Here is a 20,779-nt window from a genome sequence, read left to right on the forward strand (position 1 = left end):
TGGAGCCACTGTCTGGGGTGTCCCCAGCCCTGCTGTGATTTACCTCTCCGTCAGCTGCTCCAGGCGCTTGAAACGATGTACCTGCACAGCTAGGGAGTAGTGTGTGACTGCTCTTGCAGCTTCCCTTTGATTCCCTGTCAGTCATTTTTCTGCAGGGAAAAATAACACTATCATTTCTGAGGGGAGTTGGTTCGGGGGGGGGGGGGGGCCTCCGGGCTGAGGCAGGGGGTCAGGGTGCAGGAGGGGGTGAGTTATTTGGCTGGGGGCCTGGGCTCTGGGCTGGGGTTTGGGATCTGGATGTGTGGCTGTGGATGAGGGGTTTGGGGTGTAGAAGGGGGCTCCAGGCTGGGGGGGGGTTGGGGTGTGGGCTCCAGGAGGGGGGTTGGGTGTAGGAAGGGGCTCTGGGCTGAGGCAGGAAGTTGGGGTGTGAGGGGGTACAGGCTCTGGGCTCAGATGCCAGTTCTGTGGTGGGGCCAGAAATGAGGGATTCAGGGTGTAGGAGGAGGCTCTGGGCTGGGGCAGGAGGTTGGGGTGCTTGGGATGTGGGCTCTGGGAGGGAGTTTGGGTATGGGAGGGGGCTCCAGGCTGGGACAGGGGGTTGGGTACAGGAGGGGGTGTGGGCTCCAGGCGGCACTTACTTCAGGGGGCTCCCCAGCAGCAGTGACGTCCTCAGCTCTGAGGCGGAGGTGTGGCCAGGTGGCTCTGTGCAGTGTGCACTGCATCCACCCACAGGTGCCAGCCCCACAGCTCCTATTGGCTGTGGTTCCCAGTCAATGGGAGCTGCAGAGCCCGCCCTCGGGGTAGGGGCAGAGCGTGAAGCCCCCCTGGCTACCCATATAACTTGGAGTCAGAGGAACATGTTGCTGCTTCTGGGAGCCTCGTGGAGCCAGGTAGGGAATCTGCCAGCCCCACCAACTGGACTTTTAACAGCCTGGTCAGCTGTGCTGATCGGAGCCGCCAGGGTCCCTTTTCAACTGGATGTTCTAGTCGAAAACTGGTCACCTGGCAACCCTAGCTATGTAGTTAAATCAAAGAGGCATAAGGTTCAAAACTTCTTGAAGGAATTGTGAGTTTTAAAATGCACAATTTATCCTGATGCAGAGGGCCAGCATAAGGGTTATGTACCACTTAAGTCCTTAAAATAGGGCTGAAGTCGGACTTGGCTAGCACGAGGCTCATGCAGTAGTCCTCTGCACTGGGGTGAATTTCACTGAGAGGTAGGAGAAGAGTGACTTGGCTAATGACAAAGTGAAAAAAGAACTGAATATGCAACATGGGAGGAGGCTGCACAGGATTTTTCTTGGTGGGACTCTCTTGCTATGAACTGATTGGGTGAAGAGAGAAGAAGTAAAATCAGATTTGCGTGCTTTGCAAACTAGCAAAAAATCATATACAGACTAATATAGTATCCCTGGAACTCCGAAACATTGCCTGACTAAAATCTGTTTTTACACTCTGCCTGGACTCTGAGAGCTGAACCTAATTTGCATGAAATTGAGCAAATTACTCCCACTGCAAGGATCAAGATGGAGCATGGCCTGTTGGTAACTGTAGTCTGTGTGGGTTGCATTTCTATTAAGAAGAAGGGTGGCTGTGAGCTACGCTGTAGAACTCCATGGTATATATATGGCCTGCAAGCCACACTTTGGCCTCTCCCAAAGGAGGGAACTGCTTTTTGTAAGCACTATAGTTTTGCAGTTCCAACTCAAAGCATATTTTCTCGTGAGGTGGTGGGGATACCAGTGCAAGAACTTCCTGTACACACCATGGTTTATATCAGATTTGAGGGGCTCCAGCCTATGTGGCTATCTGTGGAGTATTTATCTCCTATAAATACTTTACAATTATTTCACAACACCAGAAGGGAATAAGAAACCATTTTTATAAGAAGAAAAGGAGTACTTGTGGCACCTTAGAGACTAACCAATTTATTTGAGCATGAGCTTTCGTGAGCTACAGCTCACTTCATCAGATGCATACCGTGGAAACTGCAGCAGACTTTATATGTACACAGAGAATATGAAACAATACCTCCTCCCACCCCACTGTCCTGCTGGTAATAGCTTATCTAAAGTAATCATCAGGTTAGAAACCCATTTTTATAAGCTCGGTTTTGTTTTACAAATTCTATTTAGTCCTCTCCACAATCAGCCACATCATTTAAAGGACTAGTGCTAGCTAAATTCCTTACTCAGACAAAATTCCCAGTGGCTTCTAAGGACTGCAGGATCAGGCCCTATGTCAAAAATTTTCACGAGTTATTTGTATATACATGGATGAAATCCTGGCCCCACTGAAGTCAATGGGAGTTGTTGCTTACTTCAGTGGCATGAGATTTCACACAATGATTTTTGAGAGTTTCTTGGTGGACTCTGTGCGTAACTAGAATTTAAAAAGTAAATGGTAGTCTTCATATGCAGATTCTTGGAAAAGGCTTTTCATATCACCATAATGTTGGAAGAAAAGCTAAAACAGGAAACTCACTGGTAATGTGTGAGTATTAATAATTTACACAGTGCCATAGCTGTATACAGTATTTTACAGACAAATAAACCTGTTTTTTTCCATAAAGGGTTTATCATTTTTTTTCAGTGGAATTTCACAAGTTATTGCATAAAATTAGTTTCTGGAAGACAGAACAGTGTTGTTGATCTGGAATAATAGTATGGAAGGTACAATAATTTAATGAGTAATTTATCCTTTCTCACATCTAAATTATTTGCCTGCCACAGTTCTGGAGCATTTTAATGTTTGTCTGATGATGCCCACGTTAATCCCAAAATATTTATTTGTGTAAATCTTATGTTTTAGTGTAGACAAGCTAACAATGCTTTCCAGCCATTCAGAATTGCTGAATATATGATATTAGGGCCAGTTCTAGTCTGAAAACTTGGGGAGGAAAGAAGGATATCTACTTGATCTTTTTCACCATGCTAAATGTGAAAGGTGAGAGATGAAAAAACTGTTAGCCAAGGAATCCTGATCTACTGATCTCTGATCCAGCAGTTCTCAAACTGTGGGGCCTGACCCCATTTTAATGGGGTTACCAGGGCTGGCATTAAACTTGCTGGGGCCTGATCACCATCGGCCAGGGTCCAAAGGCTCCAGCCCTGGGTGGCAGGGTTCAGGTTACAAGCCACCTGCCCAGGGCTGAAGCCCTTGGGTTTTGGCTTCCTCTTCACCCCACCCACCTGGGGCAGTGGGGCTTGGGCCTTAGCCCCAACTCGGGCTAGTGGGGCTCAGGTGGTCTCAGGCTTTGGTCCTCCCTCTTGGGGTCATGTAGTCATTTTTGTTCTCGGAAGAGTTGTGGTGCAATGAGGTTTGAGAATGGGATCTATTTGTTGCATGCTCTTTCTTTGAAATTAATTAAATATAAATATTCCAAAACTAAATTGGTTTAGATAAAATCTAGACTGACTTTGTTCATGAATATAAATGTCAAGACTGTCAATATGCAACCTGAACATAATTTTAATGTTAATAAATAACTAATATCTGTGCTTTCCCTAGTCAGCATGGTATCTAATGATATTAATTTTTTTCTAAAAGAAAATGACCAAAATTTTCCAACTAAAATTAGGGCCCTAACTCCATATTTAGGCACCAGAATATAAGTAGTTTCATTTTCAAAAGTGCTGAGTACCCACAAATCAGAACTTGAAAATCAGGCCACTTAACATTTGGGTGCAGACAGTTATATTTAGGCCATGTGACTTCAAAAATTTTGGCCAATGTTAAAAAGCTATGCTATTGGACAGTATAGTTCCCATCAGGCTGAAGCATTGTCTAATGTATTAGATCATAAATGAATCTCAAAGGAGACAAATGATGTGGAAGTCTTATTTGCTATCTTCAATACTTTCCTCCTACTGTAGAGCCAAATCTCTTTCTTGGGTGGAAGAAATGCACCGCGTGCCTGCAATGGAGGAGCACGTTGACTGAGCAAGCATTGCATAAGCGAGTGACACAGGGCCCTGGGCAAACGGGCTCAGCAGAAAACAACATGATGATGTATAATTTGCACCCTGGACATGGGTAATGCAAACCTCTCCCTTCCTGTGCAATAGACGGTGGCCCTACTCCTGTGCTGCTTTCTCGGTGGGGAGGGGTTGTCGGTGATGGTTTGAGATGAGGGAAGAGGGAACAAACAATTAAAAAAACAACTCGGGAAATCGTTGCAGCTCGCTCCGCGGGAAAGTTGGGAACCCCCGTGACTGGGAGAAGAGGGAGGGGTTTGCAGCATCAGCTGCTGCTAGGTGAAGGTAGGAGGTCCTGGGGCAGCCCACGGCTGGTCCCCAGGAGGTGCTGCGGCTCCCGCTGTCTACGTTAAGGCACCGGGCTCTGGCTACAGCCCCCTCATTCGCTGGCAGCGCTCGGCATGGAGAAGGGGGGGCGCAAGCGGTTCGGGAAGCTCTTCCACTGCAGCGAGTCTGAGGACTCGGAGCCGGAGATGGGCGCGGAGACGCCGTCCACGAGGCGGGACCGGCGGCAGGTCGGGAGCGGGAGCAGCAGCAGCTGCAGCCCCCCGGAGCGGGAACCCAAGAAGTGCTCGGCGTTCAGCCACTGGCGCCCGAAGAAGAGGCAGCACCTGGGAGAAGGGGGCGGCATGGCCTCGTCTCCCCCTTCAGCCCTCTGCGCCACCCCGGATCCCGGGACCTCCACAACCAGGTAATAACCCCGCTCACCTCGCGTCCCGCTCTGCCTCCCTCACCTGCCGCCCATTCCCGGCAGCAGCTCCCCTCTCCGAAACCTGCCGGGCTCCTCCCTGGGCAGCCGCCCCCTTCCCCGGAGCGCAGCCAGTCCCCTGTCCACCAGCGACCCCAAATCGGGTACGGTGCCGCCTCCAGCCCAGAGACTGGCACGGGGGGAGAGGCTGGCGTTGGAGCCCCCCCTTACCTCTCTAGCCGTCCGGTCCCACGGATGGAAGTGATTCGCCGCATACAGGCTTCATATCCTTGAACCTTTGAGGGAATTAGAGATGAGCGAAAACAGGACCCATTTACCATTCTCAGCCAGGACCAGGTATGAACCACTGCTAGTTTGGTCAAGCAAGACTCTACCGTTGTGAAGTTCAGTCCAGTTTTGGTCCCCCTCCTGATTGATTGGAGGGTGTGTACGTGTACCTGAAACGCACATGTCTGAGATGTTCATGTGCTTACTTTGAGCTGGGAATCGAGGTAGTTCCCACAGCAAATGGACTAGACACATTTCAGCCAAATTATTGGGGAATTACTTAAGTGGGTGTTGTAGTCTCAAAAGGCTGTTTACAGGTGAGGGTAGAGCATTTAGTTGCACAGTATTCACATTTACAAATACAGCTGGCTTTCCTTGGAGCTGATTCGTGTTGAAACCCAGAACACAATTCATCAAGTCACATACAATTTTAAGCTTTTTGTTTCTAGAAGAGAATGTTTAGCTGAAATATAGTTGCTTACTTTCAATAATCCTTTGAATAGAAGCAAGGACTGATAGTGTCAACATGTTTTGTGTGTAAATCAATAAATGTATTAATGCGCAGAAGTAGCAGTCACCCTATGCCTGAGGCAGAAAGAAACTTCCTGGGTAAAAAGGAGTTCATAAAATGCACATGATGTATTTTCAGGAGCTGCCCTAATAGTCATTGACTTGGTCCATGTTCTTTCTCCACTCCTAGGCTCAGCACAGAAATGGGGAAGGAAGAAAAAGGGGCTTTAAAACTTTTTTCCATGGCATTTCCCCATATTTTCAGCCCCCAGTATAAGTTGGAGCAAACCTCAGGGCTGCAAAAGCTCTCAGAGGGCTGCCGTCCTAGTCAGAGTGCAGTATATTCCAACCATGCTCTCCCTTCGTTTCCTGGCACACCTCTTTTATAATGGAGATCTTCCTTGGCATCACTTGCAGCCCCTTTATGCTGCTGGAGCTGTAGGGTAATTGAAAAACAGGCCCTTTATATATTTAATGAATTCATGGTTGGTTACAGCAAATTTGGGTGAGTGTTCCAGACAATACATTTCAGACCTGGACTCATATGAACAGCAAAGTCCTAGGCAGTTGGGAATCAGTAGTGTTAGTGTTAGTGGATTCAAAAGTGTCCAAAGTAAAATATACATTTCTCAATTATCTATATTTAACACCTGAGAAATGTTCATATATGGGAGGAATATGTCTTTGGGTGTATATAATATTTTTACAAAATTAAGGGTAGTCAAGTGTACCCATTAAAAATGTTGACTACTGCTGTTTGCATTTGAATGTGTATATGGAACAACTTTAAATATTTTTCATATATTTTTGTACAAATAGTAAAAAGCCCCTTGTAGAATGATTGATTGAAATAGAAAATGTTTCATAATACTGTTTGACAGCCAAATTCAACTTGAAGTTCATTGATGAGGACACTTACAACAACACATAATCTACTTCCTTCCTGCCCCCAAAAGGCAGAATCCCAAATACAGCTTTTTATAACCTTGGTAAGAGTCAAAGACTCAGTGAAGTACTGAAGGTCCCTTGCTATGGGAGGTTTTCAGGTAATAGGTTCATGGGTACGAATACAAAGCCCAAAGAAAATAAATAGATGAGATTAAAAAGTAGAAACACTGTAACAGGTCCCAATTTCATACACCTGACAATGTCAGTGGGAGTTTTGCGTGCATAATGTGTATGATACTTGGTAATGACAAAGTATGAACAAACCCCACTAATTACTAGACCTTGAAAATGACAGGTTTATAAACATCACACAAGCACAGCTTTTTGTTTTCTGTTCCTAGGGCAAGTCATTTTTCTATTGACTGCATTGTGGGACAGATTAAGCCCCTAGTTATAGCAAAGCTACTAGGAAGGATATTTGAAAACATCTTTTAAGACAAATATACATGTTTATGTCTGCATCACTTCCTGAATAAAACTGGCCTTCTTAGAAGAATCTAAATATTTGTCCCATTAACCTGTAGTTTTGTATCATCACCAAAAAAAGTGTGTGTGTGTGGGGGGGTGTGTGTGTGGAAATGGAGCAAGGAAATTGTTGTAAATTTTAGGCTATGCCACTCAAAATTATGTTTTCTCAAAGGAGTATTGTACAATCTGTTTCAGTTTGAACATTGCTTTTCAATATATTTTGTGCAAGCACCTGATTCTTATTAAATTCATTGGCTAGCCATGAAAAGTGTATCCACAGTAGGCCAAAAGAAGACTTTATAACCTAAATTAATGTATATGTTAAATAGAGCTCATTTTTAAAATTTGAAGTGCTTAACAAACAGTCACATTTTGTTATGGGACAGATGTTCACTCAATTAATTACAAATGTGAAGGCTTGATGTTCAAAGGTACCTATTCAAAATGAGCATGGGAAGTTTGCATTTAAATCTAGTTTTAAAAAATAAGTAGCTGAGTGGCAGTTGTGGGGCATGTTATAGTTGCGCACAGTCAGGATATGGAAAAATAGTTTTGTTTTTTGATGATTTTTGGTTAGCTGTCATTGTTTCTTACTAAGAGATTGTCTATCCTGTGTAGCAGCTGCCAAACTGGACTAAAAGATTTTTAAAAATCTGGATTTCTTTAAAATTGAGGCTGCTACTGCAGAATATTGTGCCTCAGCATTGTCTTGGCCTCGTACTTCCTTTACTATTGGACTTTTAAGATTAACTTAGAAAAGCCTGATCAATTCTTCCCTGGACTATCTTCACAACAGTGACTCTTGTTATCTCTGGTAAGGAGACGACAGCTATAGAAGTGGATACGTAACACAGCTGGGTCAGATAGTACCAGTTCAGAAGAAATTGGAATGGAAAAAATGCTAGAGAACAATAAATTCTTATGTGTATGAAGAAGAATGGAAATGTTAGCAAACCAGGCTATACTAAGATATACTAGTTGGGATTACCGCAAGTGTGAAGGATACCTACCCAAGGAAGGATGATAGGGTTGCCAACTCTTGAACATTGGATGGCAAAAATAGGCATATTTTTAGAGAGGTGATTATAGAATTCCATCTCTGAAACTGGTTGGTGCAGAGGATAACAGAAATATCTATACTGTGACAGACAGTTATATCTAGAAATAATGACAAAAATGAATTTTCCTTAATCTATATTAACTATAATTGGAAAACGCAACTAATCAATCTAGACTGATAATACAGGCTAGTATAGCAATTGGTCTAATGATTCACTGTTCATGGGGCAGATGCTAATTCGAAAATACATTCTCAATGTGCATTACTTCTGTCATGCTTCAAGCTTCCGCAATTTAAAAGAAACTTTATTTGGAATAATTAACACTTATGTATTTTGTGTTTCTTTGCTGAACGATGATATGGGGAGGCAGATAGAATTGTCCGCAAAAGTTTGCGTTTGCATATCTGAAGGATATGATCATAAAAAAAGCTTTGCGCGGGTAGCTGCAAGGCATCCATCTTTTTAGCATCCAGGTGCTGGAATATAGAAATTTATAGTAGCATAACACTGAATTCCTAAGGTACCCTCCATTTCTCTCTTTGAGTTTGGCTGCCTGAACCCTCTTTCTCTTCTCTGATGTTCTTTAGTTTCTGTTACTGAAGAAGTGACAGCGCAAAAAGGTGAGTTTTGCAATCAAATCTGAAGATGGTTGGGCGTGGGCTAAATCAGCTCTCACTATGTAGGGAGTTCCACAGAGAGGGCCCCTTTACTGAGAACATCTGCTCTCCACCTCTCAAAAAATGCTACGTATTTCCCACTCTGTTTAGCAGTCCCTCTGGGTCTCAATTGAAGGAGTGGTTTCCAGGGAAGACTGATCCCAACACACTGAAGACTTTAATAATCAGGACCAGGACCTTAATATGGACTCAAAAGTAGACAGGGAGCCAATGGGAATCCTGTAGCCTTGGTGTTGTGATTGTTTGATAACGCTGATAAATGGGCCTACAGACACTGTACTTTCTGAAGTTTTTTGTCTGGTCCTGATTGTCAGCAGTAGATAAGAACATAAGAATGGCCCTACTGGGTCAGACCAAAGGTCCATCAATGGGATGTTAGATGGGGTGAGATCTGAGTTACTACAGAGAATTCTTTCCTGGGTATCCGGCTGGTGAATCTTGCCCATATACTCAGGGTTCAGCTGATTGCCATATTTAGGGTCGGGAAGGAATTTTCCTCCAGGGCAGATTGGAAGAGGCCCTGGAGGTTTTTCACCTTCCTCTGTAGCATGGGGCATGGGTCACTTGCTGGAGGATTTTCTGCTCCTTGAAGTCTTAAACCATGATTTGAGGACTTCAATAGCTCAGAGATAGGTAAGAGGTTTATCGCAGGAGTGGGTGGGTGAGATTCTGTGGCCTGCATTGTGCAGGAGGTCAGACTAGATGATCATAATGGTCCCTTCTGACCTGAATATCTATGAATCTATAAGCCCAGTATCCTGTCTTCTGACAGTGGCCAGTGCCAGGTGCCCCAGAGGGAATGAACAGAACAGGTAATCATCAAGTGATCCATCCCCTGTCACTCATTCCCAGCTTCTGGCAAACAGAGGCTAGGGACACCATGCTTGTCATCCTGGCTAATAGCCATTGATGGACCTATCCTCCATGAATTTATCTAGTTCTTTTTTAAACTCTGTTTTAGTCTTGGCCTTCACAACATCCTCTGGCAAGGAGTTCCATAGGTTGACCGTGTGTTGTGTGAAAAAATACTTCCTTTAGTTTGTTTTAAACCTGCTGCCTATTAATAGCATTTGGTGCCCCCTAGTTCTTGTGTTATGAGAAGTAGTAAACAACACTTCCTTATCTACTTTCTCTACACCAGTCATGTTTTATAGACCTTAATCATATCTCCCCTTAGCCGTCTCTTTTCCAAGCTGAAAAATCCCAGTTTTATTAATCTCTCCTCATGCAGAAGCCGTTCCGTACCCCTAATAATTTTTGTTGTCCTTTTCTGAACCTTTTGCAGTTCCAATATATCTTTTTTGAGATGTGGCGACCACATCTGCACACAGTATTCAAGATGTGGGAGTACCAGAGGTTTATATAGAGGCAACATGATATTTTCTGTCTTATCTATCCCTTTCTTAATTATTCCCAGCATTCTGGTCACTTTTTTGACTGCCGCAGCACATTGAGTGGATGTTTTCAGAGAACTATCCACAATGACTCCAAGATCTCTTTCTTGAATGCTAACAACTAATTTAGTCCCCATCATTTTATCTGTATAGTTGGGATTATGCTTTCCAATGTGCATTACTTTGCATTTATCAACATTAAATTTCATCTGAAGAGTTATAATAGTACAGTTATGAGCCAGCAAATGCCCAGATTATAGCAGCAAGGGTCTTGGCCAAATGGAATGGATGTAATCATCTGCCAAATTGGAGTTGTTACTACTGTTACATCCCTAGTTTCAAGGAACAATAACTTATAATAATAATCAGAGATTTAAGTGTCATGACAATTTCAGGGCAGATATCTGAGCAGCCTCTGATTGTTTGCCCTTCTGGTCAACTACTTCCATTTTTATCTAAATTAAGCTTGATCCAGCTGGTCTTCATCTAGATGGTGAATTCTTGCAGGCAGAGTGGCATCTGTCCATAGCTATGAAGAGGTCATCCCACAGTGGCTTGACAGAGAGAAAAACAGTTAATTAAGGTATATAGTGGCATGAAATTTAGTAAAGGAAAACTTAGGTCAAATATCAGGAAACTTTTAGATTATGGAATATACTTTATCCCAGACAGGAACAACAACTCAGCAATATATTGTATGGAGATATAATAGTTCTCCATATCTAATTTCTTTGACTTCTTTTTTTCTATTCTTTGCTTTAACTTCTGTATGAGGAGAACTGTGGGAACCATACTTCAAGGTCTGTATATTATATAGCATTTTGTTGATAGATTAATTGAGGCTTGTTACTAGCTGACTTTTACCCTTATCTTAAACAAGAATTTTTAATAATATGAGACTTTGGCTATTTTACTAAGAACAATTTTACTGAACTGTAATGCTCTTAACTGCATTAAGCTAACTATAGCAAAATATGACCCCAATTCTGCAAACACTTAACTGTGTGTGCAACTTTACATTGTGAGTTATCCAGTTGCAGTCAATGGAACTACTCACATGCACAAAGTTATGCATGTGCTTTGTTAGCAAGATCAGGCTGAAATGTCTAAAGGTGTTACTAGTTACATTCACTTTGCAAAATTATACTTGGGAATAAAAAAATACATAATAAACTATCCTGAATCATGCCATAAATAAGCAAAGTGCTTTAGGAATAAAAATATACTACTAGTATTGCTCTATAAAGTAAAGAAAAACAAATTCTGATAAAATGTCAAGTTATACCTCAAGAATCAAATACTGTACTTAAGGTTTTTTCTCAAGTATAGTGTGACATGGTCACTTTGTGAATGAAGCATGAATGCTTTTTAAACGTATGTCTCCGTAGAAAGATACGAAGGTAAGTGGCAAGCTGGAACAAGTCCTCAGTGCTGTTCATAGAATAATAATTGCACTGAATTCATAGAGGGTGAAATGTACCCTCTTATGAAAGACTTATGTAAGAATGTCTGGGCCCTGAAAGCCTGCAGTAACCTTTCACAGGTTGAGGGTGACATGGGCAGAGTTGCCTTGTATAGAGGCTTCTATGCCTCATTTGTACTAGGGTTAGGTTATGCAGTGGCTCCAACTAGACCAATGTGAAGTAGAGCATGATACTTTTCACTTATATTATTTAATTAAAATTGGCATTTATGTTTGTATTTATTTTTGAACTTTACCAAATAGTACTTCTAATAATTAATGATCTGCTGCCTTTAAAATCAATGGAAGTTTTGCCTTTTGTTTTAGTAAAGTGGGAACAGGATCTCACTCCCAAATTCTGTATCTTCAGAATTCTTTAGTTCAAAAATATCAAATTATGGTATATACATTGTTTTTTCTAAAATATATGTAAATTATCACTTAAAACTGTGCTCTTGATGTCAAAAAATGAAACCTAGTGAATGGACTTTGCCATTCACATACATAGGAATCGTCCATATCTCTTTGAATATGACTTAGAGAGAATCTGTAGAATTAAGATTGCCCGTACAACCTTAATTTGGCCCCCTTGTGCATGTGCATTATGATACAGCCTTGAATTACATGATCCCATACTATTTTTTTTTCCACTGGATCCATGCTTCATTCAGTGCAGAGGATGGGACTGTGCTCCAGGAATGAATCATGGTTGTGTATTGAAAGAGGCTGTTGTCTATTGGACCTCTGCTTCATTTGTTGGAGAAGCTGGAAGGTGTGTGATGAATGAGGCAAAGAACTGCAGGCAGAGAAATGATGGTCTTGTAATTGACTGCAATCCTGGAGAACTGGACTCTACCCTGGTCTCTGCCACAGAGTTCCTGTATGATGCTGGACATATCATATAAACCATAGTTTTTATTGGTGGCCCCTGTGTGTTCCTCATTTTCTTGGCACCCAAACTGAGGCACACATGGTCTGATTTGCCAAATACTAAGCACTCGCGAATATAACTCAGGTTAATGGGAGCTCAGTTCTCAGCATATAAAGTGCTATAAAATACTGAGTACTCTGTAAAATCTGGTCCTTGGATTCTCAGATTGGGCACCCAAAATTAGTGGACAATTAACAATTTTGGCTTTAAACTCTGTGATTTGGTTCCCCATCTGTAAAATGGGGATAGTAATATCGCCTCAACTCACCAGGGTGTGGTGAAGATTGATTGATTTTAATTAATGTCTGTAAAGAACTAAGATACTGTGGTGAAAGCACCATAAAAAAAGCCCACAAAGAAATTAATAAGTCTATATTCAGTGCAGGGTGTGGATGGTTTATTTTAGAGCCACACATTGAACGCTAAAGTTAAAAATAAATATTGAATATCTACCCATTCCCTGATCACTGTCCAGCCAATGCCCTCCCTTCCCTTCTGCTCCTCTGTCTTATCTTCCTCTCCCCTTCTCTGCTCCTATCTTCCTCTCCCCTTCTCTGCTCCCATTCTTGGGTTCTTACACCCCCTCTCCCTCTGCACTCCTTGGTGCAAGCAGGGAGGACAATGAAAACACCAGAGAGAACCTCCCTGATCTTAATCCCTGTGCCTAGTGCCACAGCAGCACCTGGCAGCCAGGAAGAGCAATTGAAAAGAAAGTCCTGCTCAGTCCTTATAACTCTGGCTAGAGCAAGCTTAGTGCTGATGGAATCTCCAGGGAAATTAGCTGCCAAACTCTAAAAAGTGCCTTTACTGAGCATGTGTCAGCTGTGATTTTTTTTTCAGTGGCTCATCAGGTGTGTAGACAACTTTTTTTTTATGTGGAGGGCTGAAGTAAATAAAATAACATAATAGCTGTTGAATATCATTTCATTGAGTAGTTTTGTACCGTGATTAAATTTGTCTACTTTTAATAAAGTGTGATAAACTTCTGTTCCAAACTCATTATTTCCTTTATTTATTAATGTAATCCCTAAGTTTTTGGGGGCCTAATGCTCTCCTGAAGCCCTCAGTTGTCTATACTCATGCTCATAATTTAAGTAAATTTGAACAAATATTCACAAGGATGGTAAAATCCTTTCACCCCTACCATCACCCCATTCCAATTGCAAGTCCCTGTTTGCAAAGCCTGGGGGCTCTAGAAATTGTTAAAGAAACAGCAGCAATAATTTTTTTAACATGGGCAAACCAGCATATTTTCCCCTAACATTCTTGAAAATGGTTATACCGTTACTCTTAAATATCAGCCTGATGCAAACATCTGGCATGGAAATTCTCAGACTAAATGGTTACATTTTGGCAAAATTATAAGAAACTTAAGGGGATAAGTCTAATAATGGAAAGAGTCTTGCAACCTTATATGGGCTGTGTTACCAGCTCTATCTAATGCGCCTGACTGTTCAGAACTTTAGCTGTCATGAGGCTGAAGCAGATATTAGATGTGTTACATTTGAGTTAAGTTGTCTTTTTTACAAGGAAAAAAACAAGCGGAAAACAGTTTGTCAGTAGGCATAACATCAGAGCCCAGAAACATTTTATGCTTATTCTGTTCTTACCGAGCAACAGTTAACATGCTCTTTTAATCCAAATGTTCTTCAGCTAAGATAGACTGCTACCTGAATAAGCAGGCTCCTTTTCTGTTTCATGTTTGAGAACTATGGCTCTGTACAAGAATATATTGAATATTCTTACAGGTTTTCTTGCAATCTATGGTTTTGGCAAACGTGTGTGTGAACTTTCTGATTTTAAAGTAATAATTTGTTGCTTCTTTTTTATGTACTGTTCCAAAGGGCCCATTTGGTAAGTAAGATGAAAATACTTTGCTCTGAATTGGTGACTTGGATTAGAGTCCAACTCCCTTCATCTGCACATATTACTTGATAAAGGAGAAAGCACACAAGTTATACTAATGTTACACAGAGGAAACTACATTAAAAGAACATTATTAATGTTGCTAAAGTCAAGCACTCAGAAGGTAAGAATTACCAGATTTAAGGTTCCTGGGCAACCTTAATGTGGCCCCCTGGTAAATTGTAATTAAAGACTGTATCGTAGCATTTAATTACAATTCACACAACCAAGTGCCACCTTCACACACATAGCCTTTAGTCACTCCCACACTCACATTTCCTTCCTTCCTGCCAGACTCCAGAACCAGTCTCCCTCTACCCTTCTCAAAGACTGGATTTAGGGGCAAGTGACCCGGGCAACTGCCTGGGTTCCTGGACTTGGAGAGTGCTGGGCTCAGGATGCTGTTTTTGTTGTTAGCGACAAAAGGGAAAATAGAATGTTTGAAGTAAAATGTTTTAGGTATTCTGTATGTAGATTCATTTTTCACTAAGCTCCTAGAGTGTTCTGGACCTTTGTAGAATCTCATGGAACCTTCCAGACTTTGAGAACTACATTTTCTTGAACCTCCTAGAATGTTGTCAGTCATGTCCTTGTGGGTAAATAAGGGGCAGGGCATCACCAGTCAGTCAGTGAGATATAAGAATGAACTGAAGTGAGAGCCCAGCTGTGATACTGTGAACCTTATTTTATTGTGTAATTATGAAAGTGGACTTAAATTTTAAGACTTGAAGATTGTAAGTAATGAATAATAGAGGACATATTGGAAAACATAATCCTAACTATACATATACAATTATGGGGTCTAAATTACCTGTTACCACTCAAGAAAGATCTTGGAGTCATTGTGGATAGTTCTCTGAAATCATCCACTCAATGTGCAGCGGCTGTCAGAAAAGTGAACAGAATGTTAGGAATCATCAAGATGTGGTCTCCCCATCTCAAAAAAGATATATTGGAATTGGAAAATTCAGAAAAGGGCAACAAAAATTATTAGGGGTATAGAATGGCTTCCATATGAGGAGAGATTAATAAGACTGGGACTTTTCAGTTTGGCAAAGAGGCGACTAAGAGGGGGATATGACAGAGGTCTAAAAAATCCATGAGTGGTATAGAAAAAGTAAATAAGGAAGTGTTGTTTACTCCTTCTCATAATACAAGAACAAGGGGCCAACAAATGAAATTAATAGGTGGCAGGTTTAAAACAAACACAAGAAAGTATTTTTTCATGCAACGCACTGTCAACTTCTGGAACTCCTTGCCAGAGGGTGTTGTGAAGCCAATACTATAACAGGGTTCAAAAGGGAGCTAGATAGATTCATGGAAGATAGCTCCATCAATGGCTATTAGCCAGGATGGGCAGGAATAGTATCCCTAGCCTCTGTTTGCCAGAAGCTGGGATTGGGGACAGGGCATGGATCACTTGATGATAACCTGTCTGTTCATTCCCTTTATGGCACCTGCCACTGGCCACTGTCAGAGGACAGAAAACTGGGCCTGATGGACCTTTGGTCTGACCCAGTATGGCCATTCTTATGTTCTTGTACATAATGAGATGCCAGAGATATCTATCAAATCCCTGTCAATACAACAATATAAAAGAAATACTGTTACTTTTGCCATGCTTAAGACATTATGATTGATGACTTTCTCAGACTGCAGAACATAGTATTATGGAGAGCAAAAGTCTATCTGTTTTCCCCTATAGAAAATAAAAGATGCCCCTGAAGAAACCTTCAGGAGCTCAGTATAGGAAGTGAGAAGCTCAGTTGCAATCTAGTTTGCAGCCACGGGCAAATTTGATGGAAAAATATCTGAAACAGAACAACATAGACCAGGTTTTAGGCAGTAGTGATCATCCCTGTGCAGAAGAAATTAAGGAGTGAAGTGTAAATGGTGGAAGTTCTATTACTAAGGAATTAGCAGATTTACCTGAAGATAAGGAATGGAAATGTGAGGAAAGTGATGGAGAATAGTCCAGTTTTCCTGGTGGCATAAAGGAGAGTGATGATAAACAAGAATGTGGCTCACATGAAAAGGAGAGAAACAATAAAGAAGATTCAACCTCACATAATGACGGAACCAGCAATGGGAAAAATTGCACACCACAAATCGATATGTCAGATCCTGCTTTATGGCTGGCAATCCTAAACTCTACTGATATCAATTGTACAATTTTGAACTGTCTGGGCAAAACTGAGGATATAACGTTTCCAGTAAATGAACAGAAGTGACACTTCTCAAAGTCATACTGCAAAAGAGTGCTCAAGAATGGTGAGAAACTGAATCAGCATTGGCTAGTTTACTCAAAATCAACAGACAAAGTGCTCTGTTTTTGTTGCAAAATATTTGACAAGTATGCCAAATCGTTGCTTGCGCTTTCCATGTACAATTACTGGCATAACTTAGCTAATGCTCTAAAGCAACATGAAAAGTTACCCGGCCATTTTACAGTCAACTCCAAATGGATGGAGGTCGAGTCCAGACTCCAGCTGACTAAATGCATAGACTCAGAAAAAACAAAACATTATTAATGTAGAAACCCAGCATTGGAGGAATGTGCTTGAGCATCTGTTCTCAATTACCCTGTTCCTTGCAAAGAATAATTGGGCTTTCTTGGGCTCATTGGATAAATTGTTGCCTGAACATAACGATAATTTCCTCAGTTTGGTGGAGCTCCTTGGGAAATATGACGATGTCATGTGTGAGCACCTACATTGAGTGCTTCATAAAGAAGCTATGGACCATCAGTGTAGCAAAACAATTCAAAATGAATTGATTGACCTTTCTGGCAAATGTCATAACCATACAGCTAAGAGTAGCCTAGAATTCCTCCTTACCTGTAAGGGGTTAAGAAGCTCAAATAACCTGGTTGGCACCTGACCAAAAGGACCAATGGGGAAAGAAGATACTTTCGAATCTTGGGGGGAAGGCTTTGTTGCGTGTGTTCTTGGGAGCAGATAAGCATCAGGTCAGAAAACTCCTTCTCCTATAAACCATCCTAAAAGTCTCTCATATTACAAAAATTGTAAGTAAAAGCCAGGCAAGGCATGTTAGATTATCTTTTGTTCTGCTTGTGAATTTTTCCTTTGCTGGAGGGAGCTTTCTTCTTGTGTTGTGGCTGCCATTCCCTCAACCTGGTTGTGTCAGATGCAGCATCATTATCTTTAGACTCAGTATCTCTCTTCGGAGTACTGCAAAGTCTCTTGTTTTCAGCATCAACTGAGGTGGAAAACCTGCCAGGGCTGGGGGACAGGCATCCCTGGACCTGCCGGACCACAGGCACCCCTCCCCAACCTTCCCCAGCCCCAAATCTGCCACGGCGGGAGAACAGGCACCCTTCCCCTGGCCCCAGCCCAGCCTTGCCACGGCCGGGGGAGAGGCGCCTCTTCCCCCACCAACCCCAGGTGCTTCTGTGGGGAGAGGGGAGTCCTCTCTCCCCACCATAGCCCTGGGGAGCCCCACTGCACCCCAAAACCCTCATCTCTGACCCCACCCCAGAGCCCTCACTCCCTTGCACCCCAACCCTCTGCCCCAGCCCTGAGACCTCTCCAACACACTGAACCTCTCAGCCCTGGGGCTTCAGTCACACATCACCTCCATATTGGTGCACATAACAAAATTCATTCTGCACATGGGTGGGAAGAATTAGAGTGAACACTGGTGGACTCATCACTTGGAGTCGGAGACAAAATTAGATATCTTTCTGAAAGGTATGCTTTAATTCAGTTTCTGGGAAAAACTTTATGGCCTTTGTATACAAGAGGTTATACATGATCTGAGGTTATACATGATCTTAGTGGTTTCTTCTAGCCTTGGGGGTCTATGAATTTGTAGTCAGAATCAAGAAGGACAATATGAGTTCTGTAATGCTTGTCATCAAGAGCCATTTTTGCCCATCATCTGAAGCGTTTGGAGTCTCTAAGGATGGTCTAACTTTCTCTATTCTAGCTTCCCTGCAGGGTGTATTTTCCTATGGAGCAGCCTTTGGTGGCATATTGGTTTTCCACTGTTTTAATGTCCTTGCTGTTGCTATTTGGGATTTCATAGTGGGCATCCCACTGATGCTAAAGAGAAACACAGTAATCACCAGTGCTGAGGGGTTATTTTACACCTTCACTGAGTCATTTAATGAATAACCTGTAATACACGAAACAGCACATATGCATGGAATGTTGGAACAGTATAGTATGTATTTCATGAGCCCAAATAGAATGATCTTTAGTACACAGGAAGTATAATTAAAATATTATCAGTGCATACGTTATATGGCCACCTCTATTTTAGAAGTGGAGGCCTTGTTTTTATGGTCCACCCTAAATCACTGGTTGTGTTCCAGCAAATTGTTAAGGATTTTTTTTTGATGACATAATTGTTTTAGGCTGCCTTTGACAAAATGGCTACTATGTATCTTGTTTGTGACCCTTCCATAGTTAAGTGCAGAAGCTCAAACAAAAAAACTGGAAGGCAAATGGAAATTCTCTGCTTGAAAGTCAATATCCACTCAAAGAATATTTGTGAGCTCTACTGGAGACCAAGAGCTTGTTTATATTTATTACATAGCAGAGGTGAGAATTGTACAGTGAAACTGTTAAAACTAGTCAGCCTTATTGTTACTTTCCATGGAAGTTCAACATGCCCAGCTATCCAGTTACTGTCATGGGATCCCCAAGATTTGGGCATGGATCCAGTAGCTTATTCTATGGAAAACAATTTTCTCTGTCCTCTGTTAATTGTGGGTAATAATACTTCCTTCCTGCAACCTTTTGTCTGTCTGGTCTATTTAAACTGTAAGCTCCTCAGGCCGGGGACTGTCTCTTACTCTGTGTATGCAGAATGTGTACCACAGTGGAGCCCCAGTTTTGACTGAGGCCTCTACATACTATTGTAATACAAGTAATATTTAATAACAATGATTTTGGTCTTCAGGGCTGTTAATCTAGCATCTTTCACAAGCCAAGCTCTAAGTAAGCACATTTTAGTTAAAATGGTGGCTAATTAAAAACAAAACATTTATCAGGTTTTGTCATCTTTGTATAATTTAAAAAGATATGTATGATACTAGGTGTGGGGGAGGGGGAGAGTCAGGAGGAGGGCAAGAGGTTCAAAGCTATATTAAACTCCCAAAAGCAGAAATACTTTTATAGACAATGCAGTTGATAAGCCAGTTACTTACTGATGACAAATCTGTTCATGTGAAATAAGCCATGTAGTTCCTGCTTATTGGCCTAATACTCTAACGTGGTGAATGTTACAGTTCCTGTTTCATACATGGGGGATTGGGAATGCTCAGCACCTTCAATGAGACACTCAACATATCCCATATTTGGGCCCATGTCTAGTAATGTTTTAAGAAAATGAAAGCTACCACCAGAAATCTGATTAAAAAACACAACAACAAAATCCCTATAGATTATCAGGTGGATTTAATTATTATTTATAGTGTGGATCAGAGGTATATAGAAAATAATCCTATTGTATGCCTCATGTTTTGGTTTTTATGGATTTTTACTTTCCTAGGAAAAATAATAGGGCATTGTAATATTCAAATTACTCCCTCAGTGTGTCAGTCTCATTGTTTGGCCTGTCTTGTGCCTTGTGTTTATGACTTTGAGAAAAGTGGAATGCAAACTGACCTGCTTGAAAGTCAACATTGCACTCTGTCCACTTGAGAAATATGTATGCTTTGCTGGAGACCAGGAGAGAAGGTTAATGTATATATGATTTCACAGCAGGGGTGAGAACTGTGCAGAGGAACTGTTAAAATTGGTCAGCCTTATTGTTGTTTCCAATTGATGTTCAATGTGCTGACTCAGCAATTAAGCAAACAAGTTATAAATAAGAAATGTATGGTATCTTCCTTTTGGAACAACCAGAAAGCAGCACTATGGATCCTGAGCAGGAGTGGTTTTCTTCAATGAGAGTGAGAGAAGGGCAGCTTTTCATGCAGGCTCTTGTGGATTTTAAATTAGCTAAACTTCCTATTGGACCAAACTCTCTGGGACAGAGGTGCTGTTTTTACTTCAGTTCGTTAGGAATGGAATAGACGAAAGGGGGTAGGGAGATTCCTAGCTGCCTCTGTACAATTAATGTAATTTAAAATAGAAATTTAATTTGGAACCTAGATGTCAGTTTTTTGTTTAGTCATTTGGCTGCTCCTTGTTAAACCTTGTTACCTTAAATAAGTATTTGTTAGTGCCAGAGACTCCAGTTTGTTCATTATTTAGTATAGGAAGTGTTTAGTATGAGTCAAAACAAATAAGAGTTCTCACCCTGAACAACGTGTGTGTGTGTGTGTGTGTGTGTGTGTGTGTGTGTGTGCGTGTGTGCACGCGCGTGCTAAAGCTGCATGACAAATGTATAGCCCTTAAGAATTATTCCACTGCTAGTAACAAGAAACTTCCTCTCCTATGAAAAATAGGAGGGGTGCTGTATTTACTTTACAGTACAGCTATCCTTGTTGGGATAAAGTC

General features: G+C 41.7%; 1 protein-coding gene across 1 annotated transcript in view; it reads left to right on the plus strand.

Annotated features, from left to right (window-relative positions):
• Nucleotides 1–4,378: 4,378 nt before the first annotated feature.
• Nucleotides 4,379–20,779, plus strand: part of CRYBG1 (crystallin beta-gamma domain containing 1) — a 153,005-nt gene continuing 136,604 nt past the window's right edge. The window contains exon 1 of the mRNA XM_077812884.1: nucleotides 4,379–4,668. Within this exon, the coding sequence (XP_077669010.1) occupies nucleotides 4,379–4,668 (290 nt within the window). The remainder of the gene's footprint in view (nucleotides 4,669–20,779) is intronic.

This window comes from Eretmochelys imbricata, chromosome 3, assembly GCF_965152235.1.
Source record: "Eretmochelys imbricata isolate rEreImb1 chromosome 3, rEreImb1.hap1, whole genome shotgun sequence".
Lineage (NCBI taxonomy): Eukaryota > Metazoa > Chordata > Testudines > Cheloniidae > Eretmochelys > Eretmochelys imbricata.